General features: G+C 37.6%; 1 protein-coding gene across 2 annotated transcripts in view; it reads left to right on the forward strand.

The window, feature by feature from the left end:
• Positions 1-26,508, forward strand: part of PRPF18 (pre-mRNA processing factor 18) — a 49,415-nt gene that overhangs the window by 12,382 nt on the left and 10,525 nt on the right. Inside the window, exons 2-10 of one of the 2 annotated variants that reach the window (XM_067703878.1) lie at positions 2,060-2,137; positions 2,252-2,278; positions 4,830-4,934; positions 6,872-6,985; positions 12,724-12,870; positions 14,249-14,317; positions 15,701-15,841; positions 15,968-16,039; positions 18,238-18,393. In XM_067703878.1, coding sequence (XP_067559979.1) covers positions 2,060-2,137; positions 2,252-2,278; positions 4,830-4,934; positions 6,872-6,985; positions 12,724-12,870; positions 14,249-14,317; positions 15,701-15,841; positions 15,968-16,039; positions 18,238-18,393 — 909 coding nt within the window. The remainder of the gene's footprint in view (positions 1-2,059; positions 2,138-2,251; positions 2,279-4,829; positions 4,935-6,871; positions 6,986-12,723; positions 12,871-14,248; positions 14,318-15,700; positions 15,842-15,967; positions 16,040-18,237; positions 18,394-26,508) is intronic. The other variant, XM_067703881.1, reaches the window with a different exon arrangement.

Consider the following 26,508-nt stretch of genomic DNA (forward strand, 5'->3'; position numbering starts at 1 on the left):
GGTCTCTGGCCTGGAGAGTCCTTTTACTTTCTTCCTATGTATCAGCTCATTCTGAGAGGCCGCCAGTACGTTTGTCAACGCACTTATTTGAAATATGACCAGTACATGCTACATAGTCAAAAGGAACAATTTATGATGCTGAAATGAGTTTTGGGAGTGAAGAAGTGTAACTTGAATACGAGATCAGCACAAAGGATTTAAGGACCAGCGTTCTTAATCCTGCTTCTGTTAACCCATGAGGCTCACTGAGTTCTGGGAAAGTCACCTGAACTTTCTAACTCTCAGGTTTCTCACCTCCACAGTGGGATTAGTATTTGCGCCCACATTTCTTAGAGTAGTTTTGATGTTCAGGTGATACCATCAGTTCTGTACGCTGGGTAACATCTTCATCTTTATACCTGTAAAGCTGTGCTTGGGGTACAGCAGAAAAGTCAGTAAATATTTATTGAGTTAATGAATGAACTTAAAAAAACTGTTATGAGCTGTTAGTTTTAAACATACACACCAATAGAGTTGTATAATGAATTCCTGTCTTTCCTCAACACACATAACTCTAGAAAATAAGACCATGTTTTTATAGAATTAAGATCACCACCAACAAAATTAAAATTGGGTCGTTAATACCATCAAATACTCCTCTCGCATTTGAGTATCCCCAATTGAATTAAAATAAATACATATATATGTTTTTACCGTTGGTTTATTCAAATCAAATCCACACAAAGTCCACTCATTACATTTGTTTATTATGACTCTTAGTTTCTTTTCATTGCAAACATTTTCCAGGTCCCCCACTTCTTTTTATGCATCAACTTGTTGGAGAAACTGGGGCTAGTTTTGTAAAATGTGCTCGTGTTTGATTGCTTCCCAGTGGTGTTTTGAGCTTCTTGCTCTATTCCTTACATTTCTAGGAAGCTAGAAGTTAATTGTTTGATTAGATTCCGATTTAGATTTTTAGGGAGAACACTTCTAAGTGGTCTGCTGTGTACTTCCGATGTGTTTCACATAGGACGTACGTGGCATTGATGCCAAACTTGAGCAGTGGGTTCAAGTGCGGCAGCCTTATCTTTCCGTTGTTCATCATCACACTTTCTTGTCATGGTTTTAGCATCCATTGATGATCACTGTCTGAGTGAGTGAGCTTTGGAACTGTGAGGTGCTAACTACATGTGTGGAGGTATTATTGAGGTACTGTTTCGGTTACTACTGGTAAAGTAGGGCAGTATCTTTATTTGAGCTAAGTTATCAATGACATAATATCTAAGAAGCAGATAGTAGCAAGCCTACAAATTAGGGACTGTGTTTTTTACATTATAATTGATGTAAAATATTTCATTCGTTGAGGTGTTCAACATAGTGATTTGATAGTTTTATACATTACAAAATGATCAGGGAACTGCATTTTTAACAGGATAATTTTATGCATGGCATGGAAAGAACTAACCTTTTTTTCCCACCTGCCACACTAGATTTAGACTTTGTCTCTTAACAGCATGTCATATTAAAACAAATACCTTTGAACCATCTTTTTACTAAAGAGACTCTCCAAAACCATTCTGTCTCGATTATTATAAAAACTTGTTTAATACTAATACAGTTGATCATTACAGTAAGATTCCAGATGACAAAAAAGAATTTGGACACACCCTTGGAGCTCTGTTCGTAATGAGATTTAACATGTCAGCTGAAGCTACCATAATTTTGGTTTGGTTGGTTCTGTTAGGAGAAAATAATTAGAGTGTCTCATTTTACGTGGTTCGTAATGAATCCATTTGTAGAAATTGAATTCAGACACTGAGAAACTAAATAAAAACAATGTGAACATTTGGAAAATGTGGGTGGTTTCTTCTTTGTGCTGTTGGATATGTCCGTCAAACTGATGCTGCAAGAGAAATACCTCATGTTTAGAACAGGGGCTGAGCACAGGTGGTGTGTTCAGGAAATCAGTATAATCTCCGTGAACGAAAAAACTTTACAGTTCTTGAAAAACTGGCAAGGTTGTTGACCAAGGGACGTGAAATTTTACCCAAAGACATTAACTTACTTCTTTCTTCAATAGGAAAATAAAAAATATTTCAAGCGTAGTGAACTTGCAAAAAAAGAAGAGGAAGCATATTTTGAAAGATGTGGCTACAAGGTATGAATGCCTGCTTTTATGTTAAATTGATGTTTCTGAGTTTAAATTTATACAGCTGTTGTTAAAGTGTCAAAACGATTGATCTCTGTTCAATTTATTAATGTTATACATTAGCCTATAAATGAGAAGCCATCTGGAGAGGTATGAGTTTTTGTTTTTCTTTCCTTTTTCTTTTTTTTTAATCTTGAATTCAGGAAAATACATGCATGACTTTTGGCTTGGAATGGTTTGGCTTTTTGTGGACAGCATGAAGTGGCTTGAGATCAAAGCTTGATTTTTTTTCTTTTTAATTAAGTCCTGGATCTGATACTGCCTCATTTTCATCACCATCACCACCACTCCTCTCCTCACCTCTCCCAATAAAAGTCCAGTTTTAAAGGATTCAAAAGATTTTATTCATTCAACAACAGTGGCATTAGCAGTGGTATTTTCCCTGCTTTCTCCTGAATATTTTAAGCCATTGTTTTTACGTTTGCAATGTTAATAATCCCTTTTGGCCCTAAGTACCTCTGCCTGAGATACAGTGTTATTTTGTGTAATAAGGTATCACATTTCAAACACTGCTTAGTCTATTGGATAGAAAATGTGATCTTGAAATATTTGTTAGAAATAAATGAGTTATCTGGAAGACTTTGTATACTTTAGAAGCATGACTAAAATTATCTTTGAGATTACCAGTTAATAAAGTATTGGGGTTTTTATTGGGAGGGGTTAAAGGTAACGAGGTGAAGTTGTGTTTAAATTATTTTAGAAGAAGGCTAAATCTAGTTGAATAATTTTTTAAACAAAGTTCAGAGGTTCTATTGAAATAATTTTGACAAATCATAAATTTGAAATCGATTTTTTGCTTGTGAAACATCAATATAAAATAATACTCTTGTGCACGTAATGGAGAAAGTTCTGGAAATTAATTTTATCTGGCAGAGCATTTCTAGAAAGAAGCATGAGGAATGCAAATGGTATGTATATGCGTTTGCTTTCTTTTGGTACTTTTGGGAGAGGGCAAGTGTTGAAAATGTATTTCTGATAGGTTTCTAAAATATGAAAGTTTATATTTTGATATTTTCCATAGGTACATTGATTTCATTTGCTTCTAGTTGAGGAAATTAAGATACGTTTTATGTAAATAACCATCGAATAGATAGATATTCAGAAAGAAGAATTCTCATCTTTTGTTTGCCCAGCATTATCTAAACTCACACTTGAACTAGAATAAGAATCACTTAACCATGCGTTTTAGTCTGCTGACTTGTTGCTTTCCCAGATCCCTGAATTTGATTGTTTTCAACTTTTTGATAAGGTAGGAAAATAATTTAAACAGTGACGATTTTGCTTTGTTTAGATTGCTTCCGTGATAATGGCAGTACTTTCTTGCTTATATAGAGGAAAGCAGTGAAGCAAAATCATTACTGTAAAGGTGCTGCTTGTAACCTTGAGTCCAGCTGACAGAATGTGTTAGATCTTTTCCTTAAAGTTATTCACTGCCATTCTATAATTGAAAATGCTTTTTATCCTGAGATTTTGGGAGCAATATCTGTTTTTATGCTTAAAAAGAAAGCACAGGGTTTTCGATATAAAGCCTTTTAGTATTTCCTTCTTGGTAGTAATGAAAATACAGCATGTGTTGCTTTTATTCTTTTATAAAAACCAGTTACCGTTTTTTTTAAAGGCTTGATGCTAATTTGGTCTGTGAAAATATGAAAGTTTAGTTTTTTTACCTAAATTTTCTGTTACCACTGTTAACACCGATTAACAAAATCTTTAATCTATAGAATCATAAATTATATCATATTAACCATATAGCCTTTCTTAACTGAATGTGAGTTTTTCCTTAATGTTGATCTTTTTTGTTTTTTGATCTTCTTTTGGCATCTTAGATTTGTCTTATGGTTCAGATGGAAAACCATGTTTCAGTATCTTTTTTACAGACCACACAGTGGGGCTTATAAATTGCTGAACTCAATTTTCGTAAACTGTGACTTGGGCAGCAGACTCAAGAAAATATATAAAGAAATTTTTTTCTCTGCAGGTTCATATGAGCAAGAATGTCCACTCTGTTCTTTCTGTACTATGAGTAGAGAGGTGCTGGTTTTCATTATTTTCCCACAAGATTCACAGCTCAGTTTGTGGGCAAGTTCTGTGTAGCATCGGAAAGTTTTCTGCATGTCCAGCAGTGAGTCCTGTGCACTTGGAAAAACACCTTTCAAATATCAGGAGAGGAAAATCAGGAGAGGAAAGAGCTGGAGCTTGAGGCTTCACAGGTTTTTGTTAGAGAGCAGTTCCTTTCTTTGGTCTTCATTTTAAACCCAGAGCAAGGATCAAATAACCCTGTAAGATGATTTTCTCAAAGAGGAGAAGCAAGCTGATTGTTTCTAAGAAGAAAGTAAAAATCATGGAGTCTAGGGAGAAAATGAGTCTAAATTTCAGCCTTTTAAAGTTTTTGATTGTGGAAACCATTATACTTCTGTAGCAAGAATGCTGTCTCCTGGGTGCATGGTCTCTGCTTGGGTGTCCCTGAGCTCTCACAAGCATGTACATCGATTATGAGCTCTTTGCTCAGAGGAACATTTAGAAAACCTTCAATATTTAAAACATGTTTAATTTCGGTGAATACCTAACGTATAGAATGATAAATGTTAAACCATGTTATATTTTAAAAGGAGAATTTCGTTTCTTTTGGCTATTAATGTAGATACAGCCAAAAGAGGAGGACGAGAAACCATTAACTTCATCGAATCCAGTATTAGAACTTGAACTGGCAGAAGAAAAATTACCCATGACTCTTTCTAGGCAAGAGGTAAGTTTTTATATGAATGTTTTGTGGGAAAAAAACTCCACAGCATTTGCATTTAGTTCTTTCCAATAACTTTTGTCATTATCTCCCGTATAAAATGACTTAACTGGCCAGCTGCACAGTATTCTAGTTCAATTTTCTTTATGAGGTTCTAAATTAATCTCTGCTTTTCTAGGTACTGTTGTCTAATATCTTATGTCTTAAGTTGTTTTTAAAGAATGTATCATTCTGAACTTTAAAAACTAAACACATTCTAAGTATAATTAAATGCATATATTCTAAATAATTATACTTGATAAGTTGTCTAAATTATTTAAAATAATATAAATTATGTATTAAAAGAAAGAAAGTTAGTGTTTTGTAACTTCCTCTTAATACATCTAAGTCAAAATACAGAGATGATCCAAAATACAGTATGATCCTTTATGACTGCATAATTTCCCATAATATTTTAAAAACTACTTTATTATTTTTAAAATCAATTCTGTGCTAATGGTCATTTAGGTTGCCTCAGCATTTCCCTATTTTAGATCATACTAAGATGAACACCCTCATACAGATGTCATTGCATGTGTAATAATATATGATTACTTTGCTTTGAAAACTTTCAAGAAACATGATTTCTGGAGTCTGTTCTAAGGACTAAAGACTATATACATGCCTAAGGCTTTGGATACATATTACCAGAGAGCCCTGCAGACTTGTTATAGCAGTTCATACTCTCAGCTATAGTATTTGCCCATACCCTGGTCAATATCAACTATTATTTTCCTTCAGCAATACACCAACAACAAAATTTTAAAGATATTCCTGTGAAAAAAGAATTCAGACTGTACACAAGGTACACAACGAAATTAACTTTGAGCAAAAGGAAACTCTCAGAGGAAAGGAGGGCTGACTCCAGAAGCTGTGTGTGAAAATTAGATGAAGGACTTTTGAATACTTGGCCTGAAACGAAGAATATTTGAGATTTTTAAAAAGATCCATTGACCACAGTTCTAATTTTGAAAAAGCACTGAATATTCTCTGTCGTTTCATAAAGAAGAACTGAGATAATTGAGAGAGGTAGCTTTTCATTTATTTTGAGAAGCATAACATATCTGTCCAAAAATGGGATGGGCTGTTTCATGAAGAGGTGTGATTTTTGTCATTTGTCAGACAGGGACCAGACGAAGGTGTTTTTGAGGTCATTTCTGCATGGATTGGAGATAGCACTAGACGACCTCTTAAGTTTTTTTAATACCGAGTTTCATTTAATCCAGTGGGAGCCCAGTGGTTTCTAAGTGTGATACTATTTATGTTCCCAGATAAAGTTCTTGGTATTTTTAAAATTATAACTTATTTTCTTAATTATAATTCTTGTTTGTCCTTTTTATGAAATACCACATGTATACAAAGAGTGTGTAAAACATGTGCGACATAGTGGATAATTACAAAACAAACACTCGTATAACGATGGCCGAAGTCAAGGAGGAGTATTATCAGGCCCTCAAAAGCCCTGCACGTCCCCCTCCCTCCAGTTGTAACTCACTTTCTCTTCTGAGGGACTAGTTTTTGGTTTTAATGTAGTACTGCAGTGCCGACTCATGGCTATCTATGGTCATTGACTTATCTCTGACTCCAGGCTTGGTTTTATTTTATTTTTTTCTCTTTATAAATGTTATCACTCGCTCCCATCGTAATGTTTTTCTTATGTATTCTACTACACAGATTGGTCCTTTCTGAAACACTCGCCAAATGACCTAAACCATTAGGGTTATTTAAGGTGTGACAATAATTCAGTATATCTGTTAGTGGAAACTAAAGAAAAAGAAATATAACTTACTTTCTGCATCTACTTTTCACTTACCAAAATAAGTGTTTGGTCTCCTAAAATAGGAATTACTATTACTAATGACATAGGGAATTACTATTGTTGTTTGATATATTTTTTAAAATAGGTTATCAGGAGATTAAGAGAAAGAGGAGAACCAATCAGACTCTTTGGAGAAACTGATTATGATGCTTTTCAACGTTTAAGAAAAATAGAGATCCTCACACCAGAAGTTAACAAGGTAAGAAGTCAGAACAAAGGTAGAAGAATGTCGTTGTACCATATAAATGAGAATAGTATGGACTTCGACAGAGTTCAACTAATTGCATTACTATAGAGAAAAAAGTAAAAATAAAGTTGCCAGATTACTGCTGCTGAATGTAAGTTTTCTTTTTTTTTTTAAATTTTGTGTGTGCGTGAGTTTATTTTTTTTTACTTATTATTTTTCAGTATTTATTTATTTGTTTTTGGCCTCATCAGGTCTTACTTGTGGCACTCGAGATCTAGTTGTGGTGCGCGGGCTCAGTAGTTGCGGCGTGCGGGCTTAGTCGCCCCACGGCATGTGGGAATCTTAGTTCCCCTGCCAGGGATCAAACCTGTGTCCCCTGCATTGGAAGGCGGATTCTTAACCCCTGGACCACCAGGGAAGTCCCAGGTTTTCTTTAATTTTCTTTTAAAAAGCACACATCTTGGGCATGCAGTTTAGTGCATTTTGACAAATACATACAAGTGTGTGGCCACTACCCTTATGAAGATATAGAGTATTTTCATCACACACACATGGAAGTTCCCCAGCACTCCTCCTTGGCCAGTCCCCGGGTTCTTCTTCCTCTACTCCTGGGCAGCCACCTTGTTAAATTCTATCCCCACCAGTGAATTTAGAGGATGTGTGTCTGGCGTCTTTTGCTCAGTGTGATATTTTGTAGATTCGTCCATGTTATTGTGGATGTTGGTAGTTTGTTCCTTTACATTGCTGATGATATTCAGCTGTATGAATATATCAGAATATGTTTCTAGCTTTGGGCTGCTATTAATAAAACTGCTGTGAACATTCTTACACAGATCTTTTTTGGATCTGTGTTATTCCTTTTGGGTAAATATGTTTTTATCTCTCTGGTAAATACTTAGAAGTGGAATTGCTGTATAGTAAGAGTAAATGTGTGTTCAGCTTTTTAGGAAATGCCAAATATTTCCAGTGTCTCATCAGCGTTTGTTATTGTTAGTCTTTTAAATTTTAACCATTCTCTTGTATTGTGGTAGTATCTCATTGTGGTTCTATTCACAGTTCCCTGATAACTAAAGATTATGAGCATCTTTTCATAGACTTATTGGCCATATCTTTCTCTATGCAGTGTGTCTTTTGTTCATGTTTCAGTTGGGTTGTTTGTCTTTTTATTTTTGAGTTATAGGCGTTCTTTATGTGTATTCTGGAGTCTTTGTCAGATATACAGATTCATGTTTTGTGTCTCTTCTTTCCTAGTCTAGGCCTTACCTGTTCTCTTAATGGTGCCTTTCCATGGGCAGGACTTCCAAATTTTGATGAAGTTCGCTTTATGGTTATTGCTTTTGGTGTTTTGCTTAAGAAATCTTTGCTTACCCTAAGGTCTTAAAGAGATGGTATTTTCTTCTAAAACTTTAATAATTTTAGCTTTACTTTTAGGACTCTAATCTTGTTTTATGGCTCAGCTTATGGTCTGTCTTGGCGAATATTCCATGGACTCTTGAAAAGAGTATGTTTATGCTTTGGATAAATGGCAGTTACAGTGATGGTGTTCAGATCTTCTGTGGCCTTATTAACTTGTTCTTTCAGTGAGAGACAGGTGTGGTTATCTGTGGCTGTGTAACAATCCACCCCAAAACTTACAGCTTAAAACAATTCATTATTATAAAATCTTTCTCAGTCATCTATGATGGTAACAAACCACCCCGAAACCTAGTAACCTAAGGTAATTTATCATTCTCCCTCACAGTTCTGTGGTTCGATTGGGCTAAGTAAGCTGGGCAGTTTTTTGCTTGGGGTCTTGCATGTGATACAGTCAGGTGAGGGCTGTGGCTGAGGTCATCTGAAGGCTCCTTGGACTGGCCTTCTAACTTAGAATGCTGCCTTAAAGGTGCAGCTGCTTTGTAGCAGGTGTCAGCATTTCCTGCCTTTTTAAGGCTGAGTAATACTCCATTGTATATATGGACCCCATTTTGTTTATCCATTCACCCTCGATGGACATGTAGGTTGCTTCTACCTTTTGGCTATTGTGAATAATCCTGCTATGGACACAAGTATATAAATATCTGTTTGAGTCCCTGCTTTCACTTCTTTTGCATATATTCCCAGAAGTGGAATTGCTAGATCATACGGTGATTCTGTGTCTAACTTTTTTTTTTTTTTTTTTTTTTTTGCGGTACACGGGCCTCCCACCTCTGTGGCCTCTCCTGCCGCGGAGCACAGGCTCCGGATGCGCAGGCCCAGTGGCCATGGCTTATGGGCCCAGCCGCTCCGCCGCATGTGGGATCCTCCCAGACCAGGGCACAAACCCGTGTCCCCTGCATCGGCAGGCGGACTCTCAACCACTGCGCCACCAGGGAAAACCTAACTTTTTTTTAAAGCATAATGAATTTAAAAATTTTTCTTCATTTATATTATTAATGTGCACATCAATTTGTTTTTCTTTATTTTCAGTCCTATCTGAACTTTCCTAACTTAAATTCTTGGAAAGAGTAAGTGGTTTTGTAATGCTTCATTTCACCGATATTTGTTTCTCTTCTAGCTCTTGAGTCATTTTCCTTATCAAAAGATAGTTTAAAATGCTAATGTGAACTATGCAATTTTTGTTACCTGATTTAATTTTTCTACTGCTCATTTCATTACTTGAAAAATCTCCTAGCTTTTAATATTAATTTATTACAACCTGCTGTATTCTAATCTTATTTAAGCCTGTCCCAAATACTAGAGTTTCTTATGTACTTTTTAAAAAGTGGGGTATAATTGACATATAACATTAATTTCAGGTGTACAGCATAATGATTTTATATGATCACCACAATAATCTAGTTAATATTCATCACCATACAGAGTTACAACAAAATTTTTTTTTCTTGTGATGAGGACTTTTTTTTTAGAGATCTACTCTCAGTAACTTTGAAATATGCAATACAGTATTATTACCTTTAGTCACTATGCTGTACATTATATCCCTGTGATTTATTTATTTTAGAAATAACTGGAGCAGTCTAAAAGTTCATAAATTTGAACACATTCTGAAGCTCTACATTTTTACTCCCCTCCCTCCACGTTTTATTTTTCTGATACCACATTTTACATCTTTTTGTCTTGTGTAGCCCTTAACTAATTGTTGTAGAGTTGTTTTTACTACTTTTGTCTTTTAATCTTCATACTAGCTTTATGAGTGGTTCACTACTTTTACTATATATTTACCTTTACCAGTGAGATACGTACTTTCATATGTTTTCTTGTTATTAATTAGTGCCGTTTCTTGCCAGCTTAAAGAAGTCCCTTTAACATTTCTTATAAGGCTGGTTTAGTGATGATGAACTCCTTTAGCTTTTGCTTCTCTGGAAACTGTTGCTTCTTCAATTCTGAATGATAACTTTGCTGGGTAGAGTGTTCTTGGAAGTTTGTTCTTTTAGCACTTTGAATATATTGTGCCACTCCCTCCTGGTCTGCAAAGTTTCTGCTGAAAAAAGTCTCCTGATAGTCTTATGGGGGAGCGGGGTTCCCTTGTACAAAACAAGCTGTTTTTCTCTTGCTGCTTTTAAGATGCTCTCCTTCTTTAACTTTTTTTTTTTTAATTGAAGTATAGTTGTTTTACAGTATTGTGTTAATTTCGGGTATAGAGCATAGTGATTCAGGTTTTTGCAGATTACATTCCATTATAGGTTATTACAAGATATTGGGTATAATTCCCTGTGCGATACAGTATATCCTTGTTGCTTATCTATTTTAAATATAATAGTTTGTATCTGTTACTCCCATACCCCTAATTTGTCCCTCTCTCCTTTCCTTCCCCCCTTGGTAACCACAAGTTTGTTTTCGATATCTGTCTGTTTCTGTTTTGCATATACTTTCATTTGTATTATTTTTTAGTTTCTACATATGGGTGATATCATACAGTATTTGTCTTTCTCTGTCTGGCTTATTTCACTAAGCATAATACTCTCCAGGTCCATCCATGTTGTTGCAAATGGCAGAATTTCATTCTTTTTTTATGGCTGAGTAATATTCCTGTGTGTGTGTGTGTGTGTGTGTGTGTGTGTGTGTGTGTGTGTGTGTGTCACATCTTCTTAATCCAGTCACCTGTTGGGCACTTGGGTTGCTTCCATGTCTTGGCTATCATAAATAGTGCTGCTGTGACCATTGGGGTGCATGTATCTTTTCGAATTTAGTATTTTCACTTTTTCTGGGTATATACCCAGGAGTGGGATTGCTGGATCATATGGTAGTTCTATTTTTAGTTTAAGGAACCTGAATACTGTTTTCCATAGTGGCTCTCTCAATTTTCATTCCTACCGACAGTGTATGAGGGTTCCCTTTTCTCCACATCCTCTGCAACTTTTGTTTTGTAGACTTTTCGATGATGGCCATTCTGACAGGTGTGAGGTGATACCTCATTGTGGTTTTGATTTGCATTTCTCTAATAATTAGTGATGTGGAGCATCTTTTCATGTGCCTGTTAGCCATCTGCATGTCTTCTTTGGAGAAATGTCTGTTCAGGTCTTCTGACCATGTTTGGATTGGGTTGTTTTTTGATATTGAGTTGTATGAGCTGTTTGTATATTTTGGATATTAACCCCTTGTGGGTCACATCATTTATAAATATTTTCTCCCATTCAGTAGGTTGTCTTTTTGTGTTGATGGTTTCCTTGCTGTGCAAAAGCTTTCAAGTGTAATCACGTCCCATTTGTTTGGTTTTGCTTTTCTTTCTTTTGCCTTAAAGACTGATTAAAGAGAGTATTGCTAAGATTTATGTCAAAGACTGCTCCGCCTGTGTTGTGTTGTAGGAGTTGTCTTTAACTTTGGACGTTATAATGTATCTTGGTGTGGGTATGTTTAACTTTTTCAGATATTGCCGTACCATTTGCCACAGCAGCTGTACCATTTCACATTTCCAGCAGTGCACTAGGGTCTGTTTCTTCATATCCTAGCCAAGTTGTTAGTTTCTGTTTTCTGTTGATAATATTCATCCTAATGGCTGTGAAGTGGCATCTCTCTGTGGTTTGATTTGCATTTCCTTAAGGACTAGTGATGTTGAGCATCTTTTCATTTATGTACTGGCCGTTTGTATGTCATCTGTTGAAGTCCTTTGCCCATTTTAAATCAGGTTGTTTTCTGTTTTGTTAGGTAACTCTAAGAGTTTTATAGTTTTAGCTCTTACATTTGGGTCTTTGATCCATTTTGAGTTAATTTTTGAATGTGGTATATGCCGAGGGTCTAGCTTTAAGGCTTCCAGTTTTACCAAGTGGTCACAAACTGGAAGTGAATAGAATGTGGAATTTGCTGGTTTGTTAGAAACATAGTGAAATCCTAGGATATCCTAGGATATCCCTGGTTTTATACTGTTGACATTTCCAAATGTTTTGGGAGTTCAAAGTATCAATAGTTGCAGTTGTTAGACATTTTCAATGAACCAGGAGAATGGGTTGGGGACCAGTGGAGACCTGGTCACTTTCACTAGGGCCTCATTAGAAAATTACAGCATTAACGCCTATTCTTATTTGGATTTGTCACTCATATGTTTTATTTTTCTGACCATCAGATTACCTATTGTGTGTACATTCTTTTAAATTTAAATATGTTCATAAGAATTGACTTTGCATGGACGGTGGTGACAGCTGTATGATAAATTGAAATATTGTTTGAGTTTCTTTGTGGAGAAAAAAGTGGATTATACTCATTATTAGAGAAAAAGTCAGAAGTGAAACATCAGTGAAATTTCATACCAGGTGTAACTTTTTACCTTTCCTCAGGGATTGAGGAATGATCTGAAGGCAGCTTTGGATAAGATTGATCAGCAGTACCTGAATGAAATTGTGGGTGGCCAAGAACCTGGAGAGGAAGACACCCAGAATGATTTGAAAGTTCATGAAGAAAACACCACAATTGAAGAGTTAGAGGTGATCCCTCCGCCACCTTCCCTGATTCCCCGTCATGCCTTTCATTCCCTGCGGCAGATGGTTGAGCTCCTCAGACTCTTCAGTGTACAGCGCGCTGGCGTCTTTGGTCACTACAAAGGCCCTTCTTCTGTTTCGTGCCTTGCGTTTATTCACTCGCTTTTTCTCGTTTTCTGTACACATTCGCCTACTTCCTGCCTTCAAAAGTATTCGTTCTGATGTGTTTGATGTGTATCCTTTGATTTGTTGATGGTCTTGTAGAACCAGTAGTGTTTGTCGGCATGTGTTTTGGTATACACGTAAATGATATTTTACTGTGAAATTCTTCATTCTGTTCACTTTTTTCCCACTTAGAACTATGTTAAGTTCCATCCTTGATGCCTTAGGTACATCTAAACCTTTGATTTTAACTTAGCATTTCATACACTGTGGCATTCACTGCCTTTTACTTTTTGTTCGCCATAATGACAGACAGTGAGATTGCTCCCAGCTCCCTGTTACCACAGACAGCTTTGTGACAGTCTTGCACATGACCCCTCTGGAGCAGAAGCAGGATTGCTTCTGATATATGTTTAACTTGTCTGAGTACTGCCAAATTGCTCTCTGTAATGGGTTTGCCAGTCTCCACCCTCCACCAGCAGTGTGTGAGTGTCTTGTATCCCTGCATCCCTGCCAACACCTGGCAGTATCTTGCTTTCTTATTTTTGCCAGTGTGTTGAATGTGGAGTGATATATGTAATCTTATTTAAAAGTTGTATTATCTAAATATCTAGCATGAGCAAAAATAATGACTTAAAGTTCTTAATGGTTAATAAAACATAGTTATTTTTTCTGTCACCTTTCGTTCCTGGCTCTTAACCCACATTGCATGCTGTGAGTGAGACTGTAGTTAAGGAAGATGTCCTTTTAATTATACCTCGACCCCCTAAATTTTACTGCAATAATTGGTGTGAGCAACCAGTTCTGGACATTTTTTTCTTTTTTCCTTCGTTTCAAACAGCTTTGGAGATAGTCACATACTATACAATTTATCCATTTAATGTGTACAATTCAGTGGTTTTTAGTATATTCACAGGTTGCTACAACCATCATCACAATCCAAGTTAAGAGCATTTTGTTCCCCTAAAAATAAACCTTGTTCATGTTCATTAGCAGTCATTCCCTTTACTCCCTCTTTGAGTCATAAAAGATAACATGCTCTCTAAATTTAAAATGGCCAATTGTCTTTTTTTTTAAATCTATCTAGAAATTCCATCAGGGTTTTAAATCAAAATTGGACCATACGTATATGTAATAAAGAGCCATGTTCAGTCTGGTGTTGCTAATGTATGTATTCCGCTGTTGCTCTTGACTAATGAACAGAAGCACTCTTTTTCTTCAGGCACTGGGAGAGTCTTTAGGAAAAGGTGATGATCATAAAGACATGGACATCATTACCAAATTCCTGAAGGTATGTACTTTTTGGCTAGGAAAGGAGGACATGTTTTCTTTAGTTAAGAACTGGTCTTACTTTCTGTTTTTTGGGGTTTTCATTTTTGAATTGTTTAAGAGTTACAGACTGGAAAGGGAAATCCTCACTAAACATTTCTGCACGTACGGTGTTTATGATATTGCTATGTGCTTGGATATAGAGGTTAAACAAAGAAAATGTATATTTACTTTCTTCATAGCACTTGTAAAGCTGACTTATTAATGTAAATACACCGAAAAGAATCATAGCAGTGGAATGAACAAGAAGTTCTAAGGATTAAAAATTTGTTTTTAAACACTCTGGGAAGGAGTGCAATAAGGAGAAGCTTTTCTGAGAGATGATGACACTAAGGAAGGGAAGGAGGTTGGAAGACGTTGACAGGGAAAAAGGCAAACACTCGAGCAGCCTTTCAGAGACTTGCGATTTAGCTCATTCATCCTTCCCGGAATTCCTCTTTCAGTGGTTTAGGTAGCGTATGTGCAAATCCCAAATTCCTTTTAACATTTATTCACACATTATTTGTGTTCAGAACAAGAGATATAAATGCAAGAAATGCTTTTACTTGTGTTTACAGTTTAAATACAACATAATTAGTCATCAAGATTCTCAATCTGTTGAGGATTTGGCATGGAATTAGCTAGGGCGTGGTGGGATCTAGCATGAACTAGAATTTCCTCTTTGAGTGACAGCCTCTCCCTATGTAGGACATGCATAGGTAACACCGCTAGGGGAGTATGGCTTCCTCAGCCCTCAGTGTTTACCTGCCTCTGGGAAGGATGCTCTTTGTGCATTTAACTCAGGGGGCACCTGGGTAGTTTTCTGGGGCAGGGTGGGGGCTGGTCATAGTTTCTTTTATTTTCGTTCGTTTTTTTCCTTCCTTCTCCTTTGGTCAGGCACTTTAGAGGGAATTTTTAATTGAATTGTGGTCTCTACTGCAAAAGTAGAAAGTCCAAATACTACAACATCATCCCTGGAAGATTGATTAAATATCACAGCACATATGGCATTATGGCTGATGAGTCTAGGTAGGTTGAATTTTATGTAATAGAAATACAAATAAAAGTTTATTTCTGTCAAGCAGTTGCCAGTGAAATTTGATAGCTCTTTCAGGGGAAATGGATCGCATCTGAGCTGGGAGAGGTGTAGAATAGGGAAGTCTGTGACTTGCCAAAGGTACTGCATTAAAACATACATGACGCAGTAAGCAGAGATAGTTCATTAGTTACATATTGGTTGATGTTTTAATCAGTCAAGACATTTACTCTAAGGATGAGTGTATACCATTTTGTGCATCAGAGAACTTTTAAGCTTACAGAACCACTGGGTGGCATTGTAGTCTAAATTTACCCTTTTTTCCCACAGTTTCTTCTTGGTGTTTGGGCTAAGGAGCTGAATGCCAGAGAGGATTATGTGAAGCGCAGTGTACAGGGTAAACTCAACAGTGCTACTCAGAAACAGACCGAGTCCTATCTCAGACCCCTTTTCAGAAAGCTACGGAAAAGGGTGAGGTTTCACGAAAAATGCTTTTGTTAACTGATTTTTAAAAAATAGAATATATAAAGTTAGAATAAATGCAGTTTGTAACACTGTAGCTTCCAAAATTTAGTTATGCTTTTTTTTCTTTTCCAGAATCTTCCTGCTGATATTAAAGAATCCATAACAGATATCATTAAATTCATGTTGCAGAGGGAATATGTGAAGGTACATTACCATGCTGTGCATCAGAATTATGTTTATGAGCATACGTAGGTTGTGTACATAATATGTTCATCTCGTGTGGGAGTATTTTAATAGAAGATTTAAGAATAAATGTGAAATGAATTAGTAGTAAAAAAACTTTCATTTCTAATATATTAGCTTTATTGTTAGGCATGAATAATAAAGTTTAAGACTGCACTGTAATTTTTAGTCATTTTTAAGGAAGGTGTAAAGATTCTTCACAAACTGGATATAGGCAGCCGTTCATTTCATGAATGGGATTGAATTTCAAAGTTTTTAGATTGTTGATTATGGCTTGGAACAAATTTTCCCGTAGAAGCAATGTTACGTAGATTAGTTTCCCAGGCCAGCTATAAAAACCTACTTAATCCATAATATAGCTGAACCATCGTACTAATGATACAGTGGAATTTAACTGCCCTTTATGCTGTTTTCTCTGAGAAAATGTTCCAAGTAAGGCTGCCAGAATTTCTCTCTCCCATTTCAGTACTGCAACAATAGCAAAGCCCAGGAGGGGAGACTTCCCCTGCTGCAGTGTCTTTATTCCTGAGTGGACTCTGGGACCAGGTGGCAGAGGACAGAGCTCTGGGGTCCATGTGCTTCCTGGGTAGAGTTTCGAAAGGAGGTGGAAGGCCATCAGTCCGTGTGGCGAACAAGAAGAGAAGGGCCTCTTGCACCACTAATGGGATTGGAAGTGCACCCCTGCTCGTGGGCCATCAGCCGAGTTTGAGGAGGGAGGCTTCCAGCGGCTGTGCCTCCCAAGAGAGGAGTGGAGGGTTCCGTGCAGCATCTCCAGTGACAGTTCCAGAGCCTCGATGGGGCTCTGCCAGAAAAGTGGGCATGCGTTGCTTATTCCTGTGCTCTGAGTGTCTGTCCTCAGAAGGGACTGTGGGTGATCCTGTGTGACTGGAGGTCTCCTTGATGAGAGCCTCATGCTAATGGGCTAAAGTAGTGTTTTTAGTCCCTCTAGATGAGAGCCTGTTGGTTAGTCAGAGAAAGTGTTTCTGCTTTATAGCTATGAGTTTTATTTTTGGATAGTTTCTGTTGCCTGGAGCTTAGCAGGGATGATTGCATTGGGATGGATGGATAAGGTCACCATCAGTGCAGAAGGAACTCACAGCACTTGCCTGCTAGAGGCGATGCCTTCCCTCTTGATACTTTTCTCATTCTCGTATATGAGAAGCTGGTGAAAGTTTATTTTATATAAAGTACAGAAAGAACTAAAACTTAATATTAGGACACTCTTCTTTGGAAATGTGGGGAAACTGAATATTGGAAATTTTATCAGTTAATATCCAATATTAAACTTTACACACACGAGTATCAGGGATTTAAAAAAATGTGTATATGCCGTTTTAAAATTCAGTATATCAGTCTCATAGTTGTTTGATTTTTAAATGAAGATCTCTTTGAGGCCTGGCTGTGTAAGCCTCTCTGAAACCGTTGGGGTCTTTGAGAGTTTACTTGCTTTCTGTTTTGTCCCCCACCCCAGCCCAGGTAGCCAGGCTTGGTTTAGAAAAAGAGCCATTTTTCTTCATTGCTTTCTCTCTTCTCATTTTGTCGCTTTTAAGGTTCTTGGCAGGTGGGAGGTTTGGGGGGCCAAAGTGAAGTGATCTCATCCTTTAGCTATTTGGCTCGAGGGCCAGTATTTAATCTCTGTTTACACATCTGCTATGGACCCGATGTGATGGTCCCAGCACACAGAGCCCACACTGCTTTCAGAGGTCTGCAGTGCTGTGCAGGGAGTAGTTGTAGTTTCAGGTTGGATTATGAAAAACTAGTTAGCCTCTGTCTTCTCTGTGACCACCTAGGGAGAAGACTAGGTCTAACGGAAACTCAGACTAGAGTTTTTGTCAGTGCATCAAATTACCTGCCTGGTAATTCCAGATCTGAAATGTATTAACTTCCAGTGCACCAAGGCTGCAAAGGAATGTTTTGTCTTTTTAATCCCTGGGTTAGCGTTGGTTTCTGTTTTTCCACAGACATATGTGGTCCTGGGTAAGCAGTCAGTCACCCCATATTTTAATTTCTTTTGTTTGGATAATGGGAATGATAATATTTTCAACACGCCCAAGAGATGGATGAAAATTTCATCACGAAGGGCTGTGAAATACTAAATGAAAATTTGGACCAGCAGACTATTTCTCCTTTCCTGATCTCTTCTTCAACTCTCTTTTTAGGCTAATGATGCTTATCTTCAGATGGCCATTGGAAATGCCCCTTGGCCCATTGGTGTCACTATGGTTGGCATCCATGCCAGAACCGGTAGGGAAAAGATTTTTTCCAAGCACGTTGCACATGTTTTAAATGATGAGACACAGCGGAAGTATATTCAGGTAAGCAGTTTGGAGGGAAAAGTGCTCTGGAGGTTAACATTCCCCGGTTCTCAAGCTAAGTTTTGAGAGGAGGAGAATTATAGTGATTGGGTATAGCATGATAGGATGCAAGTCCACTCCTTATGTAAATAGTACTTGTATTTAAGACACCTTCCACTGTACTATAAAATAGAAACCTTTTAGGTTTCATATATGATGTAAGACAGGGTGAAATGTTGTGCTTTAATTACCTGAGTAGTGAAATAAAACTATTGCTGTTCGCTTTGGGAGTTTACTAAAGAATGACGAATTTAGAGTATTTTGCAATAATTCACATTTTGTTACTTTCAAGGTAGATTAACATCTAGGCTAAAAAGGTATAAACGGTAAAAATTTAGCTAGTAAATATTTTTAAATAATTTGTAACAACACTTCGGTACACAGATTTAAAATATTTATAGTTTATTTTCTTAAAGTTATACATGCCTCACATAAACCTGGTTACACTGCTGTTGGGTGAATCTTTTCTTTTTAGTGGGAAAAAACCCTCAACTGTAATCTAGCTTTTGCCAAGGTGTCAAAAACCCCAGGTTGTGTCTGTATAATGACTTTTGCTGGATATTAACTCTAAAGCTTGAAGATGAAACTCTGAAAGTTTACTTAAAGTGTAAGATTCACTTAAAATGCCGAAAGTGCTTTCAGAATTTGTGCCAGACAACAGTCACTATCATGTTCATGGATTATCTTTTTATTTCATTTCAATTCCAAGTGCTAAAGGTTATTTTGTGTCATGCTTTGTACCTTATTCATATATATTAGCATTTTAAAATATGATTTCAACCTGACCCCCTAATGTGAACTGTAGAACTTACAGAGTTCAAATATACTTGTGGAAATTCAAAACATTTCCATTTTCTTTTTTTTGTTTTTTTTTGCGGTATGCGGGCCACACAGGCTCAGCGGCCATGGCTCACGGGCCCAGCCGCTCCGCGGCACGTGGGATCCCCCCAGACTGGGGCACGAACCCGTGTCCCCTGCATCGGCAGGCGGACTCTCAACCACTGCGCCATCAGGGAAGCCCCTCCATTTTCTTAATAACCACCATTGACCATATCGAAGGCAAAAAGCTTTTAGTTGGGGAAAAAAGTGGCTTGGCTTTAACAATAGAAAACAGTTACCAGTGATTAAATTTGCTAATTGTGTTCTGCTATACCATGGCCAAAGCTATAGTGTGTATAAGAGTTCATATAATTAGATAAATTGTCTTAAAGACAGCATCTTCTTTAGACAATGGTATGATTACCATCATTTTATAAACTGAGTTTTCTTTTTAAAAATATGCCTAGTATTTTAAAGACTTCTGGTTCATTTTGGAAGCTATACAGTGACCTATCCTCCCTCCATTGTTCTTCCTTTTTAACTCTTCTCTTCCCCTTAAAATGTTTTTCCCCCCTTTTCCCCAAGATGATTAGAGAAAATTGGCAAACATACTGTATCTGAACTTTAGGAAGGTGTTTGACCTAAATCCAATAATATTCTTGTGTACAGATGTAAATATGGTCAAATGATCAGGTGGACTCAGCTTGTTGAGTGAGAGAAGCCATGCATACTAAATAATGGATCCGTGTCTGTTTGGGTGCATGCTAGGGACATGCCATGGGGCACTTAGTGACCTCAGTACTGTCCTGTTCAACAATTTTAATGACCAATTTGGATGACTGTACTGAGAGGTATATGTATCAGATTTACAGACAGTAAGAAACAGAAGGAATAGGGTGTGTGTTCAGGTGGAGAAGAAATTTGCATTCCAGAAGTTCTTGACAGACTGAAGAAAAAAGCAGATTCTAAAAATATAATATTTAGCAATGATGACCATAAAGAAATTTGGAAGTCTAATAACTCAGTTAGACTTCTAACAAGTCAAGTTAGACTTGAGCGTACAGTTTGAGCACTGTATATGAGGAAGAATTAGGGAATTTAAGTACAATAACAGTAGTACAGTATGGCTACTGGAAAGCCTAATGATAGCTTATGCTACATTATTAGATGTAATAATTTAGTATAAGTTCCACAAGGCAAGAGCATAGTTCACTGTCATATCCGCAGAGTCTGGAATAGTACTCATGGTGGGTGCTCAGTAAATATTTGTCGAATGAATGAATACTCCAGAGGACGAGAGGTGCAAGTCTTGCTTTTTTTTCTTTCTAGTCCTTGAGAAAGGAGACTCTTGGTGGGGGTCTGGGTAACTATAGATAATGAGAGAACTTTCCAGTGGAAGAGGGATTAAACTTGTCCCATACAGTTAAGGACCAGGTAAGGTATAGGAATGAAGGCATATTTCTAATCAGTGTAAGGAAAGGATTCTTTCTTTTTTTAATCTTTTTGTTTTGAAACAATGAGAGACTGGTAAGAGGTTGCAAAAATAGTACAAAGAAGCTTTTTTTTTTTTTTTTTTGCAGTACGCGGGCCTCTCACTGTTGGCGGCCTCTCCCGTTGCGGAGCACAGGCTCCGGACGCACAGGCTCAGTGGCCATGGCTCACGGGCCCAGCCACTCCACGGCATGTGGGATCTTCCCGGACCGGGGCACAAACCCGTGTCCCCTGCATCGGCAGGCGGACTCTCAACCACTGTGCCACCAGTGAAGCCCCAAAGAAGCTTTTTAACAGGCAAAATTGCCCCAAAATAGGAGTAAGGCTGCTTTAGAAGATATGGGGGAGATCCCTACCACTTGATATGTGCAAGCATCCAGTTAACTTGCCCTTTCTGGTCTGTTGATTTCTCTGGTACTTCTCTGCCATTTTCCCTAGAGGCCATCGCTTAAACCTGAGGTTGCAAACTCACATACCCAGGATAGTTGGGTAACAGGTGAGCTGAGTGTTAAGAAGCCTCTGACCCTCGGTCTCTCTTTTCTTTTCCTACTTTTCATGTAGCCACAGATGGAAGTAGTATTTTCATTTTCCTCTCAACTCTGATAAGAACGGTGGACAGTTGATTACCAATGTTGTGTTAGTTCAGCTGTACTCCAGTATAAAATAAAAACTTTAAAAAGTGGATAGCGCAAGCACAGTGTGAAGTGTCAGCTGAGTCTTAGCCTCCAGCGTTACGGGAGTCACTTCAGCTCATTGTTGCCTTGTAGGAGTATGGCTCTAGTGTTGTTCCATCTTCCTTTATTTTTTAGTGAGATACTAGAATCCTTAATTTTTTAAAAAAGCGTATGCTCCTATTTTTAAAATATTGGCAATAACAGAAACAAAAAAATTAGCATTGTGTGAGGCCAAATAAAGTACCAGTTTTTGATCTGTCTTAAAATAAACCCATAGTACAGCTCAAGGCACAATGAAGCCACCCCCATGTTAGCATTTTACGAAATTCTTGATTACAATTAACTGAGTGATTTCCTAAGCTGTCTTTCAAATCTTTCTCCTCTTATTTTGGTATTTGGGTGAGGTTGAGTTGAATTATTCCTACAAAGAGACAGTTTAAATATATTATTTGAAGTTTAAGTCAGGAAGTGACACACTTAAAGGATCAGGTAGTAAATATTTTAGGGTTTGGGCTTCATAGGTCTCTGCTACAGCTCTTCAACCCTGCAGTGAAAGCAGCCAGTGGCCGTGTTCCAGGAAAACTCCATTTATAAAAGGGGCGAGTGGCCCGTGGGCCGTAGTTTGCTGACCCCTGGTAAATGTATAAACCCAAACCTTTTCTACGTTAAGATATTTGCTGAGGAGGTAATAGTGAAAGTCATTTAATAGGGTAATTTTTCTTTTTCTTCTTTTAATTTTTTTAACATCTTTATTGGAGTATAATTGCTTTACAATGGTGTATTAGTTTCTGCTGTACAGCAAAGTGAATCAGCTATATGTATACATATATCCCCATATCTCCTTCCACTTGCGTCTCCCTCCCACCCTCCCTATCCCACCCCTCTAGGGGGGACACAAAGCACCAAGCTGATCTCACTGTGCTATGCGGCTGCTTCCCACTAGCTGTCTGTTTTACATTTGGTAGTGTATATATGTCCATGCCACTCTCTCACTTCTTCCCAGCTTACTCTTCCCCTCCCCGTGTCCTCAAGTCCATTCTCTACGTCTGTGTTTTTCTGTGTCTTTATTCCTTTCCTGCCCCTACATTCTTCAGAACCATTTTTTTTTTGATTCCAAATATATGTGTTAGCATACGGTATTTATTTTTCTCTTTCTGACTTACTTCACTCTGTATGACAGACTCTAGGTCCATCCACCTCACTACAAATAACTCAATTTCGTTTCTTTTTATGGCTGAGTAATATTCCATTGTATATATGTGCCACATCTTCTTTATCCATTCATCTGTCGATGGACACTTAGGTTGCTTCCATCTCCTGGCTATTGTAAATAGGGCTGCAGTGAACATTTTGGTACATGACTCTTTTTGAATTATGGTTTTCTCAGGGTATATGCCCAGTAGTAGGATAGCTGGGTCATTTGGTAGTTCTATTTTTAGTTTTTTAAGGAATCTCCATACTGTTCTCCATAGTGGCTGTATCAATTTACATTCCCACCAACAGTGCAAGAGGGTTCCCTTTTCTCCACACCCTCTCCAGCATTTATTGTTTGTAGATTTTTTGATGATGGCCATTCTGACCGGTGTGAGGTGATATCTCATTGTAGTTTTGGTTTCCATTTCTCTAATGATTAGTGATGTTTAGCATCCTTTCATGTGTTCGTTGGCAATCTGTATATCTTCTTTGGAGAAATGTCTATTTAGGTCTTCTGCCCATTTTTGGATTGAGTTGTTTGCTTTTTTGATATTGAGCTGCATGAGCTGCTTGTATATTTTGGAGATTAATCCTTTGTCAGTTGCTTCATTTGCAAATATTTTCTCCCGTCCTGAGGGTTGTCTTTTGGTCTTGTTTATAGTTTCCTTTGCTGTGCAAAAGCTTTTAAGTTTCATTAGGTCCCATTTGTTTTTATTTCCATTACTCTAGGAGGTGGGTCAAAAAGGATCTTGCTGTGGTTTATGTCATAGAGCATTCTGCATACGTTTTCCTCTAAGTTTTATAGTGTCTGGCCTTACGTTTAGGTCTTTAATCCATTTTGAGTTTATTTTTGTGTATGGTGTTAGGGAGTGTTCTAATTTCATTCTTTTACATGTAGCTGTCCAGTTTTCCCAGCACCACTTATTGAAGAGGCTGTCTTTTCTCCATTGTATATTCTTGCCTCCTTTATCAAAGATAAGGTGACCATATGTGTGTGGGTTTATCTTTGGGCTTTCTGTCCTGTTCCATTGATCTATATTTCTGTTTTTGTGCCAGTACCATACTTTCTTGATTACTGCAGCTTTGTAATATAGTCTGAAGTCCAGAAGCCTGATTCCTCCAGCTCCGTTTTTCTTTCTCAAGATTGCTTTGGCTATTCGGGGTCTTTTATGTTTCCATACAAATTTTGAAATTTTTTGTTCTAGTTCTGTGAAAAATGCCAGTGGTAGTTTGATAGGGATTGCACTGAATCTGTAGATTGCTTTGGGTAGTATAGTCATTTTCACAATGTTGATTCTTCCAATCCAGGAACATGGTATATCTCTCCATCTATTTGCATCATCTTTAATTTCTTTCATCAGTGTCTTATAGTTTTCTGCATACAGGTCTTTTGTCTCCTTAGGTAGGTTTATTCCTAGGTATTTTATTCTTTTTGTTGCAATGGTAAATGGGAGTGTTTCCCTAACTTTTCTTTCAGATTTTTCATCATTAGTGTATAGGAATGCAAGAGATTTCTGTGCATTAATTTTGTATCATGCTACTTTACCAGATTCATTGATTAGCTCTAGTAGTTTTCTGGTAGCATCTTTAGGATTCTCTGTGTATAGTATCATGTCATCTGGAAACAGTGACAGTTTTACTTCTTCTTTTCCAGTTTGGATTCCTTTTATTTCTTTTTCTTCTCTGATTGCTGTGGCTAAAACTTCCAAAACTATGTTGAATAAAATTTTTCTTTTTAAATTGAGATATAATGAACCTTAGTAAACAGTGGAGCCTGTAAAGTGTACGAATCTTAATTGTACAGCTCAGTGATTCTTCATATATATGTGATATTTATCAAGACATAAAATGAGGTCTGGATCGTAGGAGATTTCAAGCAGCACCCCTGAAGTTTCCCTCATTCTTTTTCCCAGCCTAATTCCTCCTCCCATCAGAAATAACCATGGTTTTGACATGTGTCATTATTGGTTAATTTTGCCAGTTCTTGGACATCATTTAAATGAAACCTTGCAATATGTAATTATTTTCTTTTATGTAGAAATATTGGTGAGAAGTAACTGTTTTCTGAAATATGGTAAAAACAATTCAGCGGGCTCTTCACTGTAACATGATTTCATCTTTGGGTTTTATGCAAACCTCTATAGAATTTAAACTGTGAAGGTTGTTTGAAGTGTTCTCTTTCTCACAAAAATTAAACACACCACAGGGAGGGTTTGCTCACCATGTAGATCCAAGAGAAGTTGTATAGCTTATTGGTAGCCTCAAATCTAGGGCGAGATGGAAATTGTTGGTAGGAACTTCAAGGACTTTGGTCGGTCTGCCGATGCAGATGTAGCCTTTGGCCCAGATTTGGATAAAGCTTCTTCTGCACAGATTAAAGGCAGTTCTTGATTATTTAGAGTCTTTATAATTCAGTCATTTCAAGACATCTCTTGAAAAGGTTCATATCTTGGGTGTTCTTTACTTGTTGGTAAAGAAGAGCAGGAAGAAAAGCTGAAATGGACATCACGTGGTGATTTGCCCTCCAGATCCACTCCAGCCTTCCTCACCGTGTTCTGTGCCCTGGAAACCTGGCTTTCATGAACAACATGGACAGGCTCTCTTGCCCTCTGACTTCTGAACGGGGCAGGCGATGAGAGGGACCGGAAGGCATTCTGTAGGTGGGAGAAGAACGAGTTTGGGGTATTTATTTCCCTGGCTTCCTCCCTGTAGAGTCAGTACACCCTTCCACCCAAGGCCACAGCCATCTCCATACTGTTAGTTACCCTCTCTGGGTTTCTGGTAACCAGTCTTCTCCCTTGCCCCCTTAGAAAACAGGCTAGCCACAGCTTTGCAGTGTTGTCAGCTCACGGGTCCCGGTCTTGCCCACGCCTTTGTAAAGTCCTTGGGACTGCTACCGTCAAATTACCCAGTTTGAGTATGCCCTTTGTTTCCTGTGGATACCCTCCCTGATTCCTATAGATTAGTCTGTCTGTGTGCTGTGTTACAACACAGGTTTCTTTGGGGATTAGAAGATTAAGGAGTAATATTCATTCCAAATAATTTTCCTCAAGCGTTCACTGTTCCAAAAGGCAAAATGTCCCATAATCTTCTCTGGCAAGTTGTGTTCAATGACCTTAAGTTTGTAAACTCCCTGGTTAAAAACATCATTCCAGCATCTTATGTCTGATATTTATATCTGCATTTCAGATTTCGGCATATTTCACCTGTACTAGAATTTGTCAAATTTAGTTGTTCATGGAACATTTGTAAATTTATAATACGTTCGTGAATTGCTGAAAATGGTATAACAGAAACATTACTGCAGTGAGTGATCACAACGTGATCCATGTGTTGTATGCACATGTCATGGTTAGCTGGTAAACACTCCCTATGCATCAGATTGTGTGTCACACATTTGTGGGTCAAGCGGCCTTATGCTACCTCCTGGCATTCTTGGCTCTGATAAACCATTTCTTAAAGGCAAGTTGTCTTGGTAACAAACTGTTTACCCATTTAATAACTTCCTGGCATATTAAAAGAAATTTTTAGAGAAAAATAGTGCTATCATTTCTCTTTCACATACATTACCTTTTAACATTACAGAACGCCATTGGGTAGAAGCACACTGTGGGGAATGCTGGTCTAAACTGTGCCATGTTGCTTTTTAGCTGGCAGCTAAATAGACGTTTAACTTGGGGTGTTAACTCTGTATTTCTCAACCACATGCTTAAAAAGAAAAGTCAAATCACCGTGCAGCGTGAAGGCCTTGCCAGGCAAATAAAATCTTCGCTCAGATCGGCCATTTGCCATACATTTTTACCTAACTTCGTTAAGTACGTGAGTGCTGTTTTCAAAATGGAATAATCACTTGTAATTTGTTCCTTTCTGTGAAGTGATGAACCTTTGAACTGGAAAT

This window comes from Pseudorca crassidens, chromosome 1 (genome assembly GCF_039906515.1).
Source record: "Pseudorca crassidens isolate mPseCra1 chromosome 1, mPseCra1.hap1, whole genome shotgun sequence".
NCBI lineage: Eukaryota > Metazoa > Chordata > Mammalia > Artiodactyla > Delphinidae > Pseudorca > Pseudorca crassidens.